This window comes from Triturus cristatus, chromosome 9 (assembly GCF_964204655.1).
Source record: "Triturus cristatus chromosome 9, aTriCri1.1, whole genome shotgun sequence".
Taxonomy (NCBI): Eukaryota; Metazoa; Chordata; class Amphibia; order Caudata; family Salamandridae; genus Triturus; species Triturus cristatus.
Window position 1 is genome coordinate 59,969,073 of NC_140592.1, and position 14,644 is coordinate 59,983,716.

Consider the following 14,644-nt stretch of genomic DNA (forward strand, 5'->3'; position numbering starts at 1 on the left):
CCTACAGGGGCCCGGCAGGGCGCTGCCCGCACCAATCACAACGCTGCCATTGCAGCGTTGTGATTGGCTTGCGGGAGGGGAAGGAGCATGCCTGTTATTGTTCCTGTTCAGGAGCAGGAAAACGCCAAACGCAGGACCTGGCCCAGGAGCAGAGGCGGCGTGGGACCCGGTCAGGTACATTTAAAAATATATATATTTAAACCCCCCGGCGCGAACCCCTGCGTGCCTCCCCACTTGCGAGTATTGCGAGTCGCAGCTGTATAAAACAAAATGCAATGTTGCACAAAGATGACATCATTGTTATTTCTCTGCTTTATTACCGTCACTGCATGTAAAATGATGGAATCTTCATGGGTGAATCGCTTTGTTTGCGAAGTCACCGTTCCAGTCTTAAAGCCGAGCACACAGTCCAACTTGGGATGTAGTATGAAGTATGGTGCATGGAAAAAATAAAAATCTGTCTTCTTTCAAGCGCCTAGCGACAACATAGCAGGCAGTGTGCTAGGTAAATTTGTAAAGTCCAAAAAGGGCCTCCTTCCTCTCCCAGTTGGTGCATCACTGCACCTGCTCAAATTTATAAAGCAAACAAGTAAGAAAAAGACATTGTTAAAACACATACATTTGGTGCTGCAAGAGATGTCAACTTGCTGGGTGTTCTCCCTGTGAGACACCTTCATGCTACGGAGTTATGACGGTGCGCAACTCTCCTCAGGAGGGGCATGTCTCACACTACAACACTTACTGACAAACAGGAACACACTGTCCTATCAGCCAATCGGGAGACTTCTTCGCGGTCACCTCTGAAAGGCCAACAGGGCTAGGCCCAAGTCAGACACGTCAGGTTTGCCTGATATCTAAGGTTTCCCTACCCTACAAGATTTTCCACAGTACAGACTTGCTGTGGTCTCTCCTCCTTAAGAACATATATTTATTTTTCTTCCTCTCTCTTTCTCTTTCCTTACCCAGAGAGTACCAGTTGGCAAAAAAAAGCATTTTGGACCAATAAGCAACGCACCCAAATGCCCTGAGTGCAGATTAACACTCTAATAGACACATATTATATTACAAAGTATTTACAGCAGTGATGAGTGCCATTGTGGGTCATGGAAACAGTAGGATGTTGGGAAAGCCACCCGGCACCAAAAGTCTTTCCTAACGAAATCCTGTCTTTAGGTTACTGACAATGACCCTCACGCTGGCATTTCTAAAATTCTTGTCAGAGCCATTCTGCTGAGAGGAGGATGCAGGTCTGTGCATCCCTCATCTCAGCTCATGGGACAGCCCTCTTCCCGCCACAGGGACGAGGCGCGTCTGCTGATCCGCGGTCGCTAGAGATGAGTGTCCTCCTCCGCCGCGTCGGGCTCGTCCTTGGCCTTCTTATTTATCAGAATGTTCCAGCCGTCACCTCCGTCCAGTGTCCCCCCGTTCAGGCTGGGCTTCTTCTCCTGCATCTCTGATTGGCTGTCCATTGTGACATCAAGCGTCGGGTTGTCGTGGCAGCCATTCTCGACAAAATGCAGCTCTTCGCCACGAGACTGGGAATACAATACATGGCGGTCAAAAAGGGAATGGGAGAGAAAGATAAAACACTTAGTTTAAACCCCTTTGTGGTTTCTGCACCCAACATACAAGTTCAGAGGCAAGCCATCTCTTTAAAGAACACTACCTTGTAAGACAGGGACTATCCCACCTCCTTCTCCAATCCTATCACACTCATCCGAGATTTACTCTCCGATTTTGTTTCTCTGATTTTGTATCTCCGCCTTGAGCCCTGTACGGCACTATGCTACCTTTAGGCTAAGTTCATGCTATACAAGTACGATATAGATACATATACATGAGTGATGGGAAGAGGAGAGCAGGGAAGGTATGGGCGTCAAAGAAGACTGTTGGCCAACTAGAGTAAGAGGAGGATTCAGAACTCTTTAGAAAGGTGAAGCGGGCTGATCTGTAAACCATGGGAAGGTACCAATCACAGAACGAATTAGGTATCTCTTGTGACCACTTCAGCATATTATTTTGTTTGTTTGGTCTTAATGAAATTTTTCAATATGTCGTATGCAGGACTTTGAAAAATTCCTATCATTTTGCCTTCACCTATTTTAGGAAATGTTTTTTAAAATGTCACCAATTTCATGAAGTATGCATAAATATCTTTAAAAAAGTTGTGGGGGGAAAACTCTGTAGCTTTAGCAGGATGATTATCTGAAAATATATATTTTCTGAGGATTTACAATACTGTACTAAGACGACTTTCTATGAACAACCTTCACTTACTGAGTTTTTATTGGCATTAATATCTTGCTTGTTTGCAGAAAAAAATGAACCTGAGCTAATTCAGAGCAAAAATTGGCATTTTTTGAATACTTAAAATACATTTCAGCAGGTCGATTATACCACAACAATAACGTTCATCAAAGGAATTAGCATGATTGAGAAAACGTTTAAAAACGTTGCCCCTTCATATGAAGTGGAATATTGAATAATACACATTCTGCAAAGGGAATTAAAATTACTCCTGTCTCACAAGAAAGCTATCCTCTATGGTCCATGTCTGTTTCCTGTCGCAGGGGGATGGCTTGGGAGTTCCCACATATGGACTTATAGGCCTGCACTGTATGACCTGGTTTGAAGGTTGTCATTCACCTGCTTTTGGTTACCCCCTCCACTCCCCCAGTGCCAAATTAACAAGGAGCATAGGAGCCCAAAGGCCCAGTGAGGGATGGAAACAGGAAATTTGATTATCTGCTGTACTATCCACCCCAATCTTTGTGTGTGTTGTATCGAAGAGGGATGGGAGTTTGTGTGATCCATGAACCCCATTGGCATGTGTTTTGCCCCCAGAGCATGTAACTCATGCGATTGGCACAATGTTCTTCTGTGCGGCCCCTGAGACAAGTAAACACTTCCTGGTCCGGCGAGTGAGAGGAGCTATGCTTTGGTTATTTGATGTAGGCACTGTACAACTGCACGGCACCCACTAACACTCAGGACCGTGAGTGACTCCTGTCAAGATGTCACAAATTCTGCACCTTCTGGCCCCACTCTGTGTGAAGAATTCTACACCCTTCCCTGTGGCCTTCATTCTAATTAGGGGGACAGAGGTATCAGAGGCTGCGGGTGTAAAAGAAAAGATATTGACAGATGGTTATGATTATTTGATGATGTGTTGGTAATTTGTTATTGAATTTATATGTACAATAAATATGATCAAGCAAAGCAACTGGAAAGGGCTTTGGGATGGATTACTTGGTTGAGTAAAAGGTGGTCAGGGTTAGGAAAACTTTCATAAAGAAAAAATAACATCAGAGAAAGCCCTTCACCCTTCACATCTCAAAACAAATTGACATTTGATAGTTCAGAGGAGATACGTCATTCCTCTGTACCATTCATGACTTTCCCAAGAAGAAATCACGTAGAACCTGTGGTAGTACCACCTAGGACCCCTTCTAGTACTGCATCCTTCACATAATCCAATTTATTACCAGGGCCCTTCAGCCACTCACAGATGGAGTCTATAGTGCTTTATTAGATCACTCCCCATGTTCTTCAGCCACTCACAGATGGAGCCTAGAGTGCTTTCCTGGATCACTCACCATGTTCTTCAGCCACTCACAGATGGAGCCTATAGTGCTTTATTAGATCACTCATCATGTTCTTCAGCCACTCACAGATGGAGTCTAGGGTGCTTTATTAGATCACTCACCATGTTCTTCAGTCACCCACAGATGGAGCCCAGGGTGCTTTATCAGATCACTCACCATGTTCTTCAGCCACTCACAGATGGAGCCTAGAGTGCTTTACTGGATCACTCATCATGTTCTTCAGCCACTCACAGATGGAGCCTAGAGTGCTTTACTGGATCACTCATCATGTTCTTCAGCCACTCACAGATGGAGCCTAGAGTGCTTTACTGGATCACTCATCATGTTCTTCAGCCACTCACAGATGGAGCCTAGAGTGCTTTACCGGATCACTTACCATGTTCTTCAGCCACTCACAGATGGTGCCTAGAGTGCTTTACTGGATCACTCACCATGTTCTTCAGCCACTCACAGATGGGGCCTAGAGTGCTTTACTGGATCACTCACCATGTTCTTCAGCCACTCACAGATGGAGCCCAGAGGGCTTCATCAGATCACTCACCACGTTCTTCAGCTACTCACAGATGGAGCCCAGGGTGCTTTATCAGATCACTCACCATGTTCTTCAGCCACTCACAGATGGAGTCTAGGGTGCTTTATCAGATCACTCACCATGTTCTTCAGCCACTCATAGATGTAGCCTAGAGTGCTTTACTGGATCACTCATCATGTTCTTCAGCCACTCACAGATGGAGCCTCGAGTGCTTTACTGGATCACTCACCATGTTCTTCAGCCACTCACAGATGGAGCCTCGAGTGCTTTACTGGATCACTCACCATGTTCTTCAGCCACTCACAGATGGAGCCCAGAGGGCTTTATCAGATCATTCACCATGTTCTTCAGCCACTCACAGTTGGAGCCTCGAGTGCTTTTCTGGATCACTCACCATGTTCTTCAGCCACTCACAGATGGAGCCCAGAGGGCTTCATCAGATCACTCACCACGTTCTTCAGCTACTCACAGATGGAGCCCAGGGTGCTTTATCAGATCACTCACCATGTTCTTCAGCCACTCACAGTTGGAGCCCAGGGTGCTTTATGAGATCACTCACCATGTTCTTCAGCTTCGGCAAACGCCTTTGCCAACAAATGTAGATGAGTCCGGAGACGATGATCATGATGCAGAAGGAGCCGATGATGACCAGCACCACGAAAAGCTTTCCGTAGTCGCTGCGTGTCTGGCTTGGCCGCGACTGGCAGCTCGTGGTGGTAGAATAGTTCTGGATCCCAATCTAGTGAACAGAATGACAAATCACAACAATCTACTAAACTGGGCACAGGTTTCAACATTTCTTAAACAATGTCAAGTAGGTGAACCAGGTGTGGTAACAAGGCACTTTTAAAAATGGCAACTTTCAAAAACAATAAACAAATCTGAAAGTGACCATCAAGACATTCCTGGCTGATACATTCTGCAATAATATGGTGAACTGGAATGGCTACAGGAGAGCGTTGTATAGGCATTGTTGCAAATAATTTTAAGTTGGCGCACAGAATAATTGAGAGAGGTTTCAAAGTATCAATTAATATGCAGATGACAAGTTTATATTCAACATGTTTAACTGGAGGGTATTCGCATATTGGGTATTGTTCTGAAATCTAGGCTGAATTTTGGTGATTTGGTGACGCAATGATTGTGCCACATGCAAGATTTACAGGCCCATAATGACTATGGGGCTTATTTACAAGCCACTTTTGTGTCATTTTTAATATGGGAAAAGTGACGCAAAAGTGGTGCAAGGGGCTTGTAAATAAGCCCCTATATGATTCTGTGGGCCCTTGTTTAATGTATGGCAGTGCAAGGCTGAGCAAACGACAATCAACTTTCACTCAAAAAAATGTGCCAGGAAGTAAAATGTATTCAAGCAATTCACCAAAATTGCTTTGCAAAGTGGTGCATCAGCCCCCATGTGATCAATGCTAAGGGGGCATAACGTGGAAGGAACCGCACAGACCCATAGGTGTTCGTGCAAAGCAAGATCAACCAAAGTAATAAGTATAGATTTAATATTTTTACCTCCACATCTACTTTCCTTGAAGATGTATTTATATTCTCACGGTACATATATGTGAAGTTAAGTACAGTAAACCTATACTGTAGCCTTCTAACCCGCTAGCTACACTGGCTGTTAAAGGCCCTGAACCCGCGTTATAGACCCAAGCCTCAGTCGAGGGCCTATAATGAGGTGGAGGGCCTAGCTCAAATCACAAGGGCTATAAGAACATTCCACCCACTGAGGGTGGAATGTTTTAAATTAATAAAGGAAGTAACAGAAAGACAGACATTGGAATTTAAGGTCAGAAGGCTTATACTAGCAATCATAAACCTTGAGTCACTTCATTGTCTTCAATGGCGCTTCCAATATTCGAATGTTCCAACTGCCTATTTAGTTACCTTCACAATATTTTTGTTATTAAAATTCAGGCCTCCATATTTTAGCCTCATGTTACTTTTCCCTCTATCTCCCGGTGGAAAATCCCTGACTTTGCATGAAATCCTAATGCCAAAGGACACCAGGTGCAAACAGGTGGTATATTCCTACCAATAAAGGTGTGTACTTTGCAGGAAGCTGCACATCTTATGTGACATACTCTTGAGCGGTTGTCCCTGCATTGAAATGTGTACTGCTGGGTTTAGTTGCAGTACAAATATTAAGCAACAGCGGTGTCGCCTTCGCGGCAAAGCGGAATTCCAATGTTTTTTTAATGCCATTGTGACTGATGACATCATCACACACTCCTGCTAATTCCCAGCTTACTCTATATTCCAACTGGCAGTGTTTAATTTGTAGAAAACTACGTACCAGGGCTCTCGTCAGGACGCCGCTGCAGCTTGCACAACACATTGCCCCTGCTATGCTGTCAATGATGGTAACAACACACCTACTTATCATCACACTCTTACAAGTGTAACAATCCAGACTATTTCAGGCCCCCAAAGCTGTAAGAATGGCTAGGGCTGCAGGTAATAGTAATTTCAAATGTATATTGGCCTAATAATTAACTATTGTTGTGGTCATCTCTAAATTAGTCAGACAGTGCCGCCTTGTGGCAGACTGTCACAAGCGCCAGTGTTGACAATTAAATGCTGTGCCAAGCACCAAATACCACCGGCTCAAATTAAGCATTGCCAACTGCTCGCCATTGGTAAATATTACCTCACTTAATAGATTGCATCTTGAAAATCATTAGGAAAACTCTACTCCACTGAGTTATGGGCGGTGAGGGATAATATCATATTTCAAATGCACGCAGGTTTATGAAAAGCCCCAAGCACAACTGAGCAAGCTTTTCTATCATCTTTGCGGATTTACAAATAGGTTGTCATACAAGAGGAAGCCATGTTCGCTCTCTTCATAGAGTCAGAAACAGATTTCTATCCCTAGAAAATTGTGGAATAGATTCTTACCTACTACATGTATTGAAGCCAGAATTATGAGGCCATTACACTTACACTAGATATGTAGTTAAATGGGAAGTTACACCCAAAACATTCATTTGGACACCAAATGACCAACAAGACAAAGTATGAGAATTAAATGTAAATGTAAATGTTGTAGACTTGTAAAGCGCACAGCTGCCCCAGCAACGGGACGTCCCGGCGCTGTAGACCACTGGGGAACCCGTCCTGGCTATCCCTGTGAGATGGTCCCTTTCTGGGTATCTCCAAGGTGAAACCAGGCATCCCCGGCGTCTGTGGGGGGCCGTTGTAGAGATGAGGCAAGCTTAATGCCCAGAGTGTTCCTGGTTAGAGTAGGTACCGAGGCGAGAATTATCAAGTCCGTTTTTGACCCTGGTCCACGACCCTGCCGCGTCGGGAATTGAACTCTGGTCCCTGGCCGATTCTCTGCTTACGGGTCTGCCGCCTCTAACCAGTGAGCCACACCTCTCCACTTTTACCAAGTCATTGTATGTTTTTTCCAGTGTCTTAGCCACTTCTTTCCAGCTTTAGCAGCTGGAAGGTAACATGTGGTGACCTCCATCTTTCTCCCTCCTTGCTGTTCTGTGACACATTTAAAGCGAAGCACATTGTTAACTGCAGGATTCTGCTGTTTTGTATTGTGGATCTTTAAATGCCGCAAGAGCATTGGATAGAAGCTCTCCTTCAATGGAGAAGGTATTCAGAGCTTATCCACTGGTAAAGATGTATGCCAAGGTCACATTATGGCACCTACTTTTTGATTTTGTTTATAAATGTGATAGCCCAAGACCTGCATTCAGCGAAGAGGGATGCCCCTAGACCAGGGCTAAGCAAACCACAGTTTTATTCTATATGGATAACAAAGCCATCCACCCAAGGACCACACAAAGGCTCCAAAACCCATTCAACAATTTTGTAGCCTTCTGTACAGAATTAGCCTTTTTTTCATCATTTAAAAGACTAGACATATGGTCAATAATTTACACACACCTCATGTTTCTGATTTCTATACTGAAAGGTAAAAAGGTACATGAGTTTGATTACTGCGGTATTTGGATTGCGGGTATTATGAACGGTTAGATTTACTGTAAGAAGACATTAACAATCGATCCCAGAGTGGCTGCACTATATACATTTAAGAAAAGGTATGGTGGCCCAGCAGGGCCTGCTACACCAGAAGCCTTTTCAGGCAAAGTACATCTGTAGCTCTATGTGGTGCACAGAGTCAGGGTTAGTCTTATTAGAGCAAGCGGGTGTTGTAAAAGCCTATGGAAAGGTCCAAATAGAACATCTTGTATCTCTTGCATCTAGGATGGAACATAAGAAAGGGGAGGGCAGACGCACAGCATGGACTTGGTGCCTTCTGGGCATGTGTGAGGGTGGGAGAGTTTTTCACACCCTGCTGAGTGCATTACGCAGGGCTCAGGCTCAAAAGTGTCCTGGCTGATATATAAAAAGTTATTATTCCAATCCTCCCTAGGGTAATTTACAGAACAAAGCAAACACAAGGAGATGATGGACAGAGCGCTGAAACTTTTCAGACACTCACCCCCAGTCACAGATCTGGGTTGAATACATCATCATTCTTTAGCTCACTTTGCCACCTCAGTTCAGACACAGCTATATGCAAATCAGTCTTGACCCTGTGCCTCATGGGAACAGTCCAGCCCGAACTGCCAAGCCATGTCTTCCCTGAACTGGATCAAACATCCTGGGACCAGTTTCGGGATAACAGTTCTCATCAGCCAGGCTAGCTTGGATCCAGTGGCAAAGTGAGCAAGGGACCCACATCTGGGCATACCATGCCAACTAGGGCGAACAAAGCAAAAACAAGGAGATGATGGACGGAGCACTGAAACGTTTCAGACACTCACCCCCAGTCAAGGATCTGGGTTGAATTCATCATCATTCTTTAGCTTACTTCCCCACCTCAGTTCAGACACAGCTATATGCAAATCAGTCTTGACCCTGTGCCTCATGGGAAAGGTCCAGCCCGAACTGCCAAGACAGGTCTTCCCTGTACCGGAAACAAGCATCCTGGGACCGGTTTCTGGGTAACAGCCTTCATCAGCTAGGCTAGCTTGACTCCAGTCCCAAAGTGAGCACCCACGTCTGGGTATACCCTGCCAACTAGTGCGAACAAAGCAAAAACAAGGAGATGATGAACGGAGCGCTGAAACGTTTTAGACACTCACCCCCAGTCACAGATATGGGTTGAATCCATCATCATTCTTTAGCTCACTTCGCCACATCAGTTCAGACACAGCTATATGCAAATCAGTCTTGATCCTCTGCCTCATGGGAACAGTCCAGCCCAAACTGCCAAGCCAGGTCTTCTCTGAACCGGAAACAAGCATCCTGGGACCGGTTTCTGGGAAACACCCTTCATCAGCCAGGCTAGTTTGAATCCAGCGGCAAAATGAGCAAGGGACCCACATCTGGGCAACTAGGGCGAACAATGCAAACAAAAGGAGATGATGGACGGAGTGCTGGAACTTTTCAGACCCTCTCCCCCCAGTCACAGATCTGGGTTGAATCCATCATCATTCTTTAGCTCACTTCGCCACCTCAGTTCAGACCTATGTGCAAATCAGTTTTGACCCTGTGCCTCATGGGAACAGTCCAGCCCGAACTGCCAAGACAGGTCTTCCCTGAATCGGAAACAAGCATTAGGGACAGGTTTCTGGGTAACACCCTTCATCGGCCTGGTTAACTTGATTCCAGTGGCAAAGTAAGCAAGGGACCCACGTCTGGGCATACCCTGTCAACTATGGCGAACAAAGCAAACACAAGGAGATGATGAACGCAGCGCTGAAACTTTTCAGACACTCACCCCCAGTCAGAGATCCGGGTTGCATCCATCATCATTCTTTAGCTCACTTCGCCACCTCAGTTTAGACACAGCTATATGCAAATCAGTCTTGACCCTGTGCCTCATGGGAACAGTCCAGCCCAAACTGCCAAGACAGGTCTTGCCTGAACCGGAAACAAGCATCCTGGGACTGGTTTCTGAGTAACATCCTTCATCAGCCAGGCTAGCTTGAATCCAGTGGCAAAGTGCGCAAGGGACCCACGTCTGGGCATACCCTGCCAACTAGGGCGAACAAAGCAAACACAAGGAGATAATGGACAGAGTGCTGAAACTTTTCAGACACTAACCCCTCGTCACAGATCTGGGTTGAATGAATCCATCATCATTCTTTAGCTCACTTCGCCACCTCAGTTCAGATACAGCTATATGCAAATCAGTCTTGACCATGTGCCTCATGGGAACAGTCCAGTCCGAACTGCCAAGACAGGTCTTTCCTGAACCAGAAACAAGCATCCTGGGACCGGTTTCTGGGTAAAACCCTTCATCAGCCAGACTAGCTTGAATCCAGTGGCAAAGTGAGCAAGGAAACCATGTCTGGGCATACCTCGCCAACCTAGGGCTAACAAAGCAAACACAAGGAGATGGTGGATGAAGGTGCTGAAACTTTTCAGACACTCACCCCCAGTCACAGATCTGGGTTGAACGAATCCATCATCATTCTTTAGCTCACTTTGCCATCCCAGTTCAGACCCAGCTATATGCAAATCAGTCTTGACCCTGTGCCTCATGGGAACAGTCCAGCCTGAACTGCCAAGCCATGTCTTCCCTGGACTGGAAACAAGCCTTCTGGGACCAGTTTTAGGGAAACACCCCTCATCGGCCAGGCTAGCTTGAATCCAGTGGCAAAGTGAGCAAGGGATCCACATCTGGGAATACCCTGCCAACTTATGGCGAACAAAGCAAACACAAGGAGATAATGGACGGAGGTGCTGAAACTTTTCAGACACTCACCCCCAGTCACAGATTTGGGTTGAATCCATCATCATTCTTTCGCTCACTTCGTCATCCCAGTTCAGCCCCAGCTATATGTAAATCAGTCTTGTCCCTGTGCCCCATGGGAACAGTCCAGCCTGAACTTGCAAGCAAGGTCTTCCCTGGACCGGAAACAAGCATACTGGGACCTGTTTCAGGGTAACACCCCTCATCAGCCAGGCTAGCTTGAATCAAGTGGCAAAGTGAGCAAGGGGCCCACGTCTGGGCATACCCTGCCAACCCTGCACAAAAAACTCACACAGTCCCCTGAGGTCAGGTCTCCAGTGTTTCTTAGGCTTTTCCCTAAGTCCCACTCCCTCCCTCCTCAAGTGGTAGTGATTATTTATCATACACTATAGGAGACAGCCAGGCAGTACTTGATTTGTAAAAAAAAATAAGTACTATGATCCTCGCCAGGTGGACACTGGAGCCTGCACCACTTATTGCCCCTCGCAGCGCTGTCAATAACAGTATCAACACAACTACTAACGGACACATTCCTACAAGTGCGACAATGCAAACTAATCCATGCCCCTTAAGCCATAAGAAAGGCTTGGGCGCCAGGTATTAGTCCTTTTTAATATATATTGAATAAATAAACAACTGTTGTTGGGCTCAATGCTAAATTAGACAACTGCACCACTATGTGACATACTTTAATAAGTGCCGATGTTAACAATGAAATGCTGTGCCGAGGATTGGAAACCACCAGCTAAAATTAAGGACTGTATTCAGATGAAGCCCCACTTTGTATTAAAGTAAAAAATGTTGGAGCACCGAAGCACTATCTGACAAGTAAGTTCCCTCGGGCCAACTGGCCTGAAATCAGTCTTACCTGTATTAGCAGGATTGGTGCGACCGGGGTCACTCAGCGCGCCCCCTATGTTGGTGCTGGACCTGCAGTGGCTGTCTCCGGTAAGTTCTTTGCACGCATCCCAGATGGGCTGCGCTCAGCAGACCTTGAGTTCCCCACAGGCGGACGTGCAACGAATGGAGGATCTTCATTGCTCTTCCAAGGTGTGTAACTTCTTTGCTGTTCCCGAGGTGACTAGGGTGGAATGTGAATGTCCTGATGCTGGTCCTCAGTCACAGTGCAGGCCTGCAGGGGTCACCATGATGGCCTCCCTTCTCCGATGATGACCTCGACCAGGTCATACTTCTTGCTTGGTCCCGTTGGCACCCTCTGGCAGATAGGGTCACCATCTCTGCACTGCACACAGGCTCCACCCTGATCGGCATAGCAGGTTTCTTCACGGCAGCCCCTCCTGCCATACGGGGTTGCTGGCTTTCTACCGCACATGGTCTACAGCACACTCAGCATGGCAAAAGAGACACTGAACTGAAAGGCACATTTGGACAGTGAGAGTATTTGAGCCATCTGCACATGGTTCTATTCCTGCCTAAAGCCTCAGTATGTTGAAGACTGTGACACATAAATATTTTATTTCTAAGCATGCTGAAGTTCTGTTTATCGAATACCTTGGTTTTGTTTCCTTCTTTCCCATGTGAAGAAATGTTTTCTTTATTTAATGATGATTGTGAAATATTTTAAAGTAAAGCGCATTCAAGAGACACCTGCAGTTTGCAGACAAGTCTGGGTATCTAAACCAGTTACAGGTAGTGTGAGTTTGAAGGACGCAAAGAGACTTGAATTGTGAGAAACCTTGATAATCTAACAAGTAATTACATCATTTCACTGTTACCTGATTAGACACTCTTCTTGAGAACTGCGTGTAGGAGTGTAAAATTAAAGAGTTTGTGTGTCTTTAGAACTGATATGCTGGTTGGTCACCTGATTCCTAAGATTTGAACTAATTTGATTGGCTATTAATTGAAGTATATGCATTCTGATTAAAATTTGCTCCTAACCTGATTTTTTACTTCTGTATCCCATCAACGTTTAATAAACCTTCTTGGTTTGATACTAAAATATTTTAGGTCTTTCTTGTGGACCCTAATGCGTTTCACATAATATTGAATGTATTGATTTGTTGACCAGGCTCAGCTGTGGAACACAGAGCTCCTTAGCGGATTAACACTGCTCCAGGTCCATCAAGAAGAGCACTTTATGGTTCTCGGCTTGCACAAAGAAAAGCGCTAACACGCCTCACTGTTTAACACAACTCAGTTTTTCACCCCCGTATGTAATTTCCATTGAACTGTGTAGTTCTACTTTGTTGATGAAAGTACTTTCTTTTTACATAAAGAGATGCACTGGACAGGTCATGATGTTATTGTACCTGTTGATTCACTTTTGAGTTTTGAGATCTTGTCCCTCATACTACCTCCCTGAGAAGCTGGTGGCTGCTTGCCCCATCTAAGATAGTACTATACAGACACACAAATGATTATCAACCTGTAAAACCCTAAGGAAATAGGAACAAAAATATATAACTTGTGCCTCATGGTCGTAGATGACGTGGAATACACCCAAGCTGAATGCTTAAGTGCAAAATTTGGTTGTTAGAGAAAAATCGAATAAATTATGTAAGACCAAAACAACAAAAATCCAATCAGTAGAACAAGAGATATGCAATTTCAATGATTTAAGGTACGTATAGCACCTAAAAGCACAAAGCGCCACTCATGGTCATCTGATTGTGCAAGACTTGGTGAAAGTCACAAGTTCAGACAGACCATATTGCAAAGTTTTCAACAATCAGGGCAGGCCTCAAGCAGCAGGGCTGCATGGTGTCCTTCTTCTGTTGTAACCACAGGTTCAGCAGTGAACCGAAGAGTGGGTCTGAGGAATCCTTTTTATACCTGGTACCCACTTGGAAGTGGGAGAAGCTTCTGGTGTTTCCCCCTACAGAGGTGTCTGGAATTTCCTGCTTCCCTGCCCTTGTACCAGTCGGTCAGGGAGCACAATGGGCTAGTGTGAAGTCCCTTGTGTATAAGCTGAGCCAGTGACTTTTAAGTGCAAGTGTGGTAGGTGACAGCTCCACTCCCCTATCAAATCAGAAATGGCCCATCCTGCCAACAGCTAGTACCCCTTTGTGATTCTGTCTTGGTGGAATACACAAAGGTCAACTGCCAACTACACCTACTAGTTCGACCCAGGGACAGGCTGAAGGCACCAAATGGTTTGGACAGGAAAATGCCAACTTTCTGTTGGAGCTTTCAGAATTATGTCTTAAAATCCAACTTTACAATTAAATAGGGGTTTAAATTACAATTCCCCAGGTACCAAATATGACTTTCCAACCTGCTCTCACTCAAAGGTTATCCTCTAATAAATATAATAAGGTAACCTAATGTTATCCAATGGATGAGGTAGGCCTTACAATAGTGAAAAATGAATTTGAGAGTTTTTCACTGCCAGTACATGTAAAACCTAAACATCCATGTCCACCTTTTAAAATACATTGCAGCCTACCCTATGGGCTGTTTAGGGCCTATCCTAGGGATGACGTATTTGTATTAGAAAGGAAAGTCTGGGCCAGGCAAAGATATATTTTGCCAGGCCTATATGGCAGTTTGAAACTACACACTCAGGCAGCAATGGCAGACCTGAGTCATGTTTAAAGGGCAACTTAAGTGGGAGGCAAAATAAGTGCTGCAAGCCCTCTAGTAGCATTTGCTTTACAGGCCCTGGGTACAAGAATTACTACTTTACTAGGGACTTACAACTAAATTAAATCTGACAATTGGGTGTAAGCCAAATTGATCATGTTTAAAGGAGAGGCTTTAGCACTGGTTAGCAGTGGTGAAGTGCACAGTGTCCTGAGTCCAACA

The 14,644-nt window shown here is 45.1% G+C and overlaps 1 protein-coding gene across 2 annotated transcripts in view; it reads right to left on the minus strand.

The window, feature by feature from the left end:
- Window positions 1-292: 292 nt before the first annotated feature.
- PODXL2 (podocalyxin like 2) overlaps window positions 293-14,644 on the minus strand; it is a 277,786-nt gene continuing 263,434 nt past the window's right edge. For both annotated transcript variants that reach the window (XM_085624405.1, XM_085624406.1), the window contains exons 7-8: window positions 4,697-4,876; window positions 293-1,535 (exon numbers count right to left, since the gene is read on the minus strand). In XM_085624405.1, coding sequence (XP_085480531.1) covers window positions 1,329-1,535; window positions 4,697-4,876 — 387 coding nt within the window. In that variant the 3' untranslated portion in view covers window positions 293-1,328. The remainder of the gene's footprint in view (window positions 1,536-4,696; window positions 4,877-14,644) is intronic.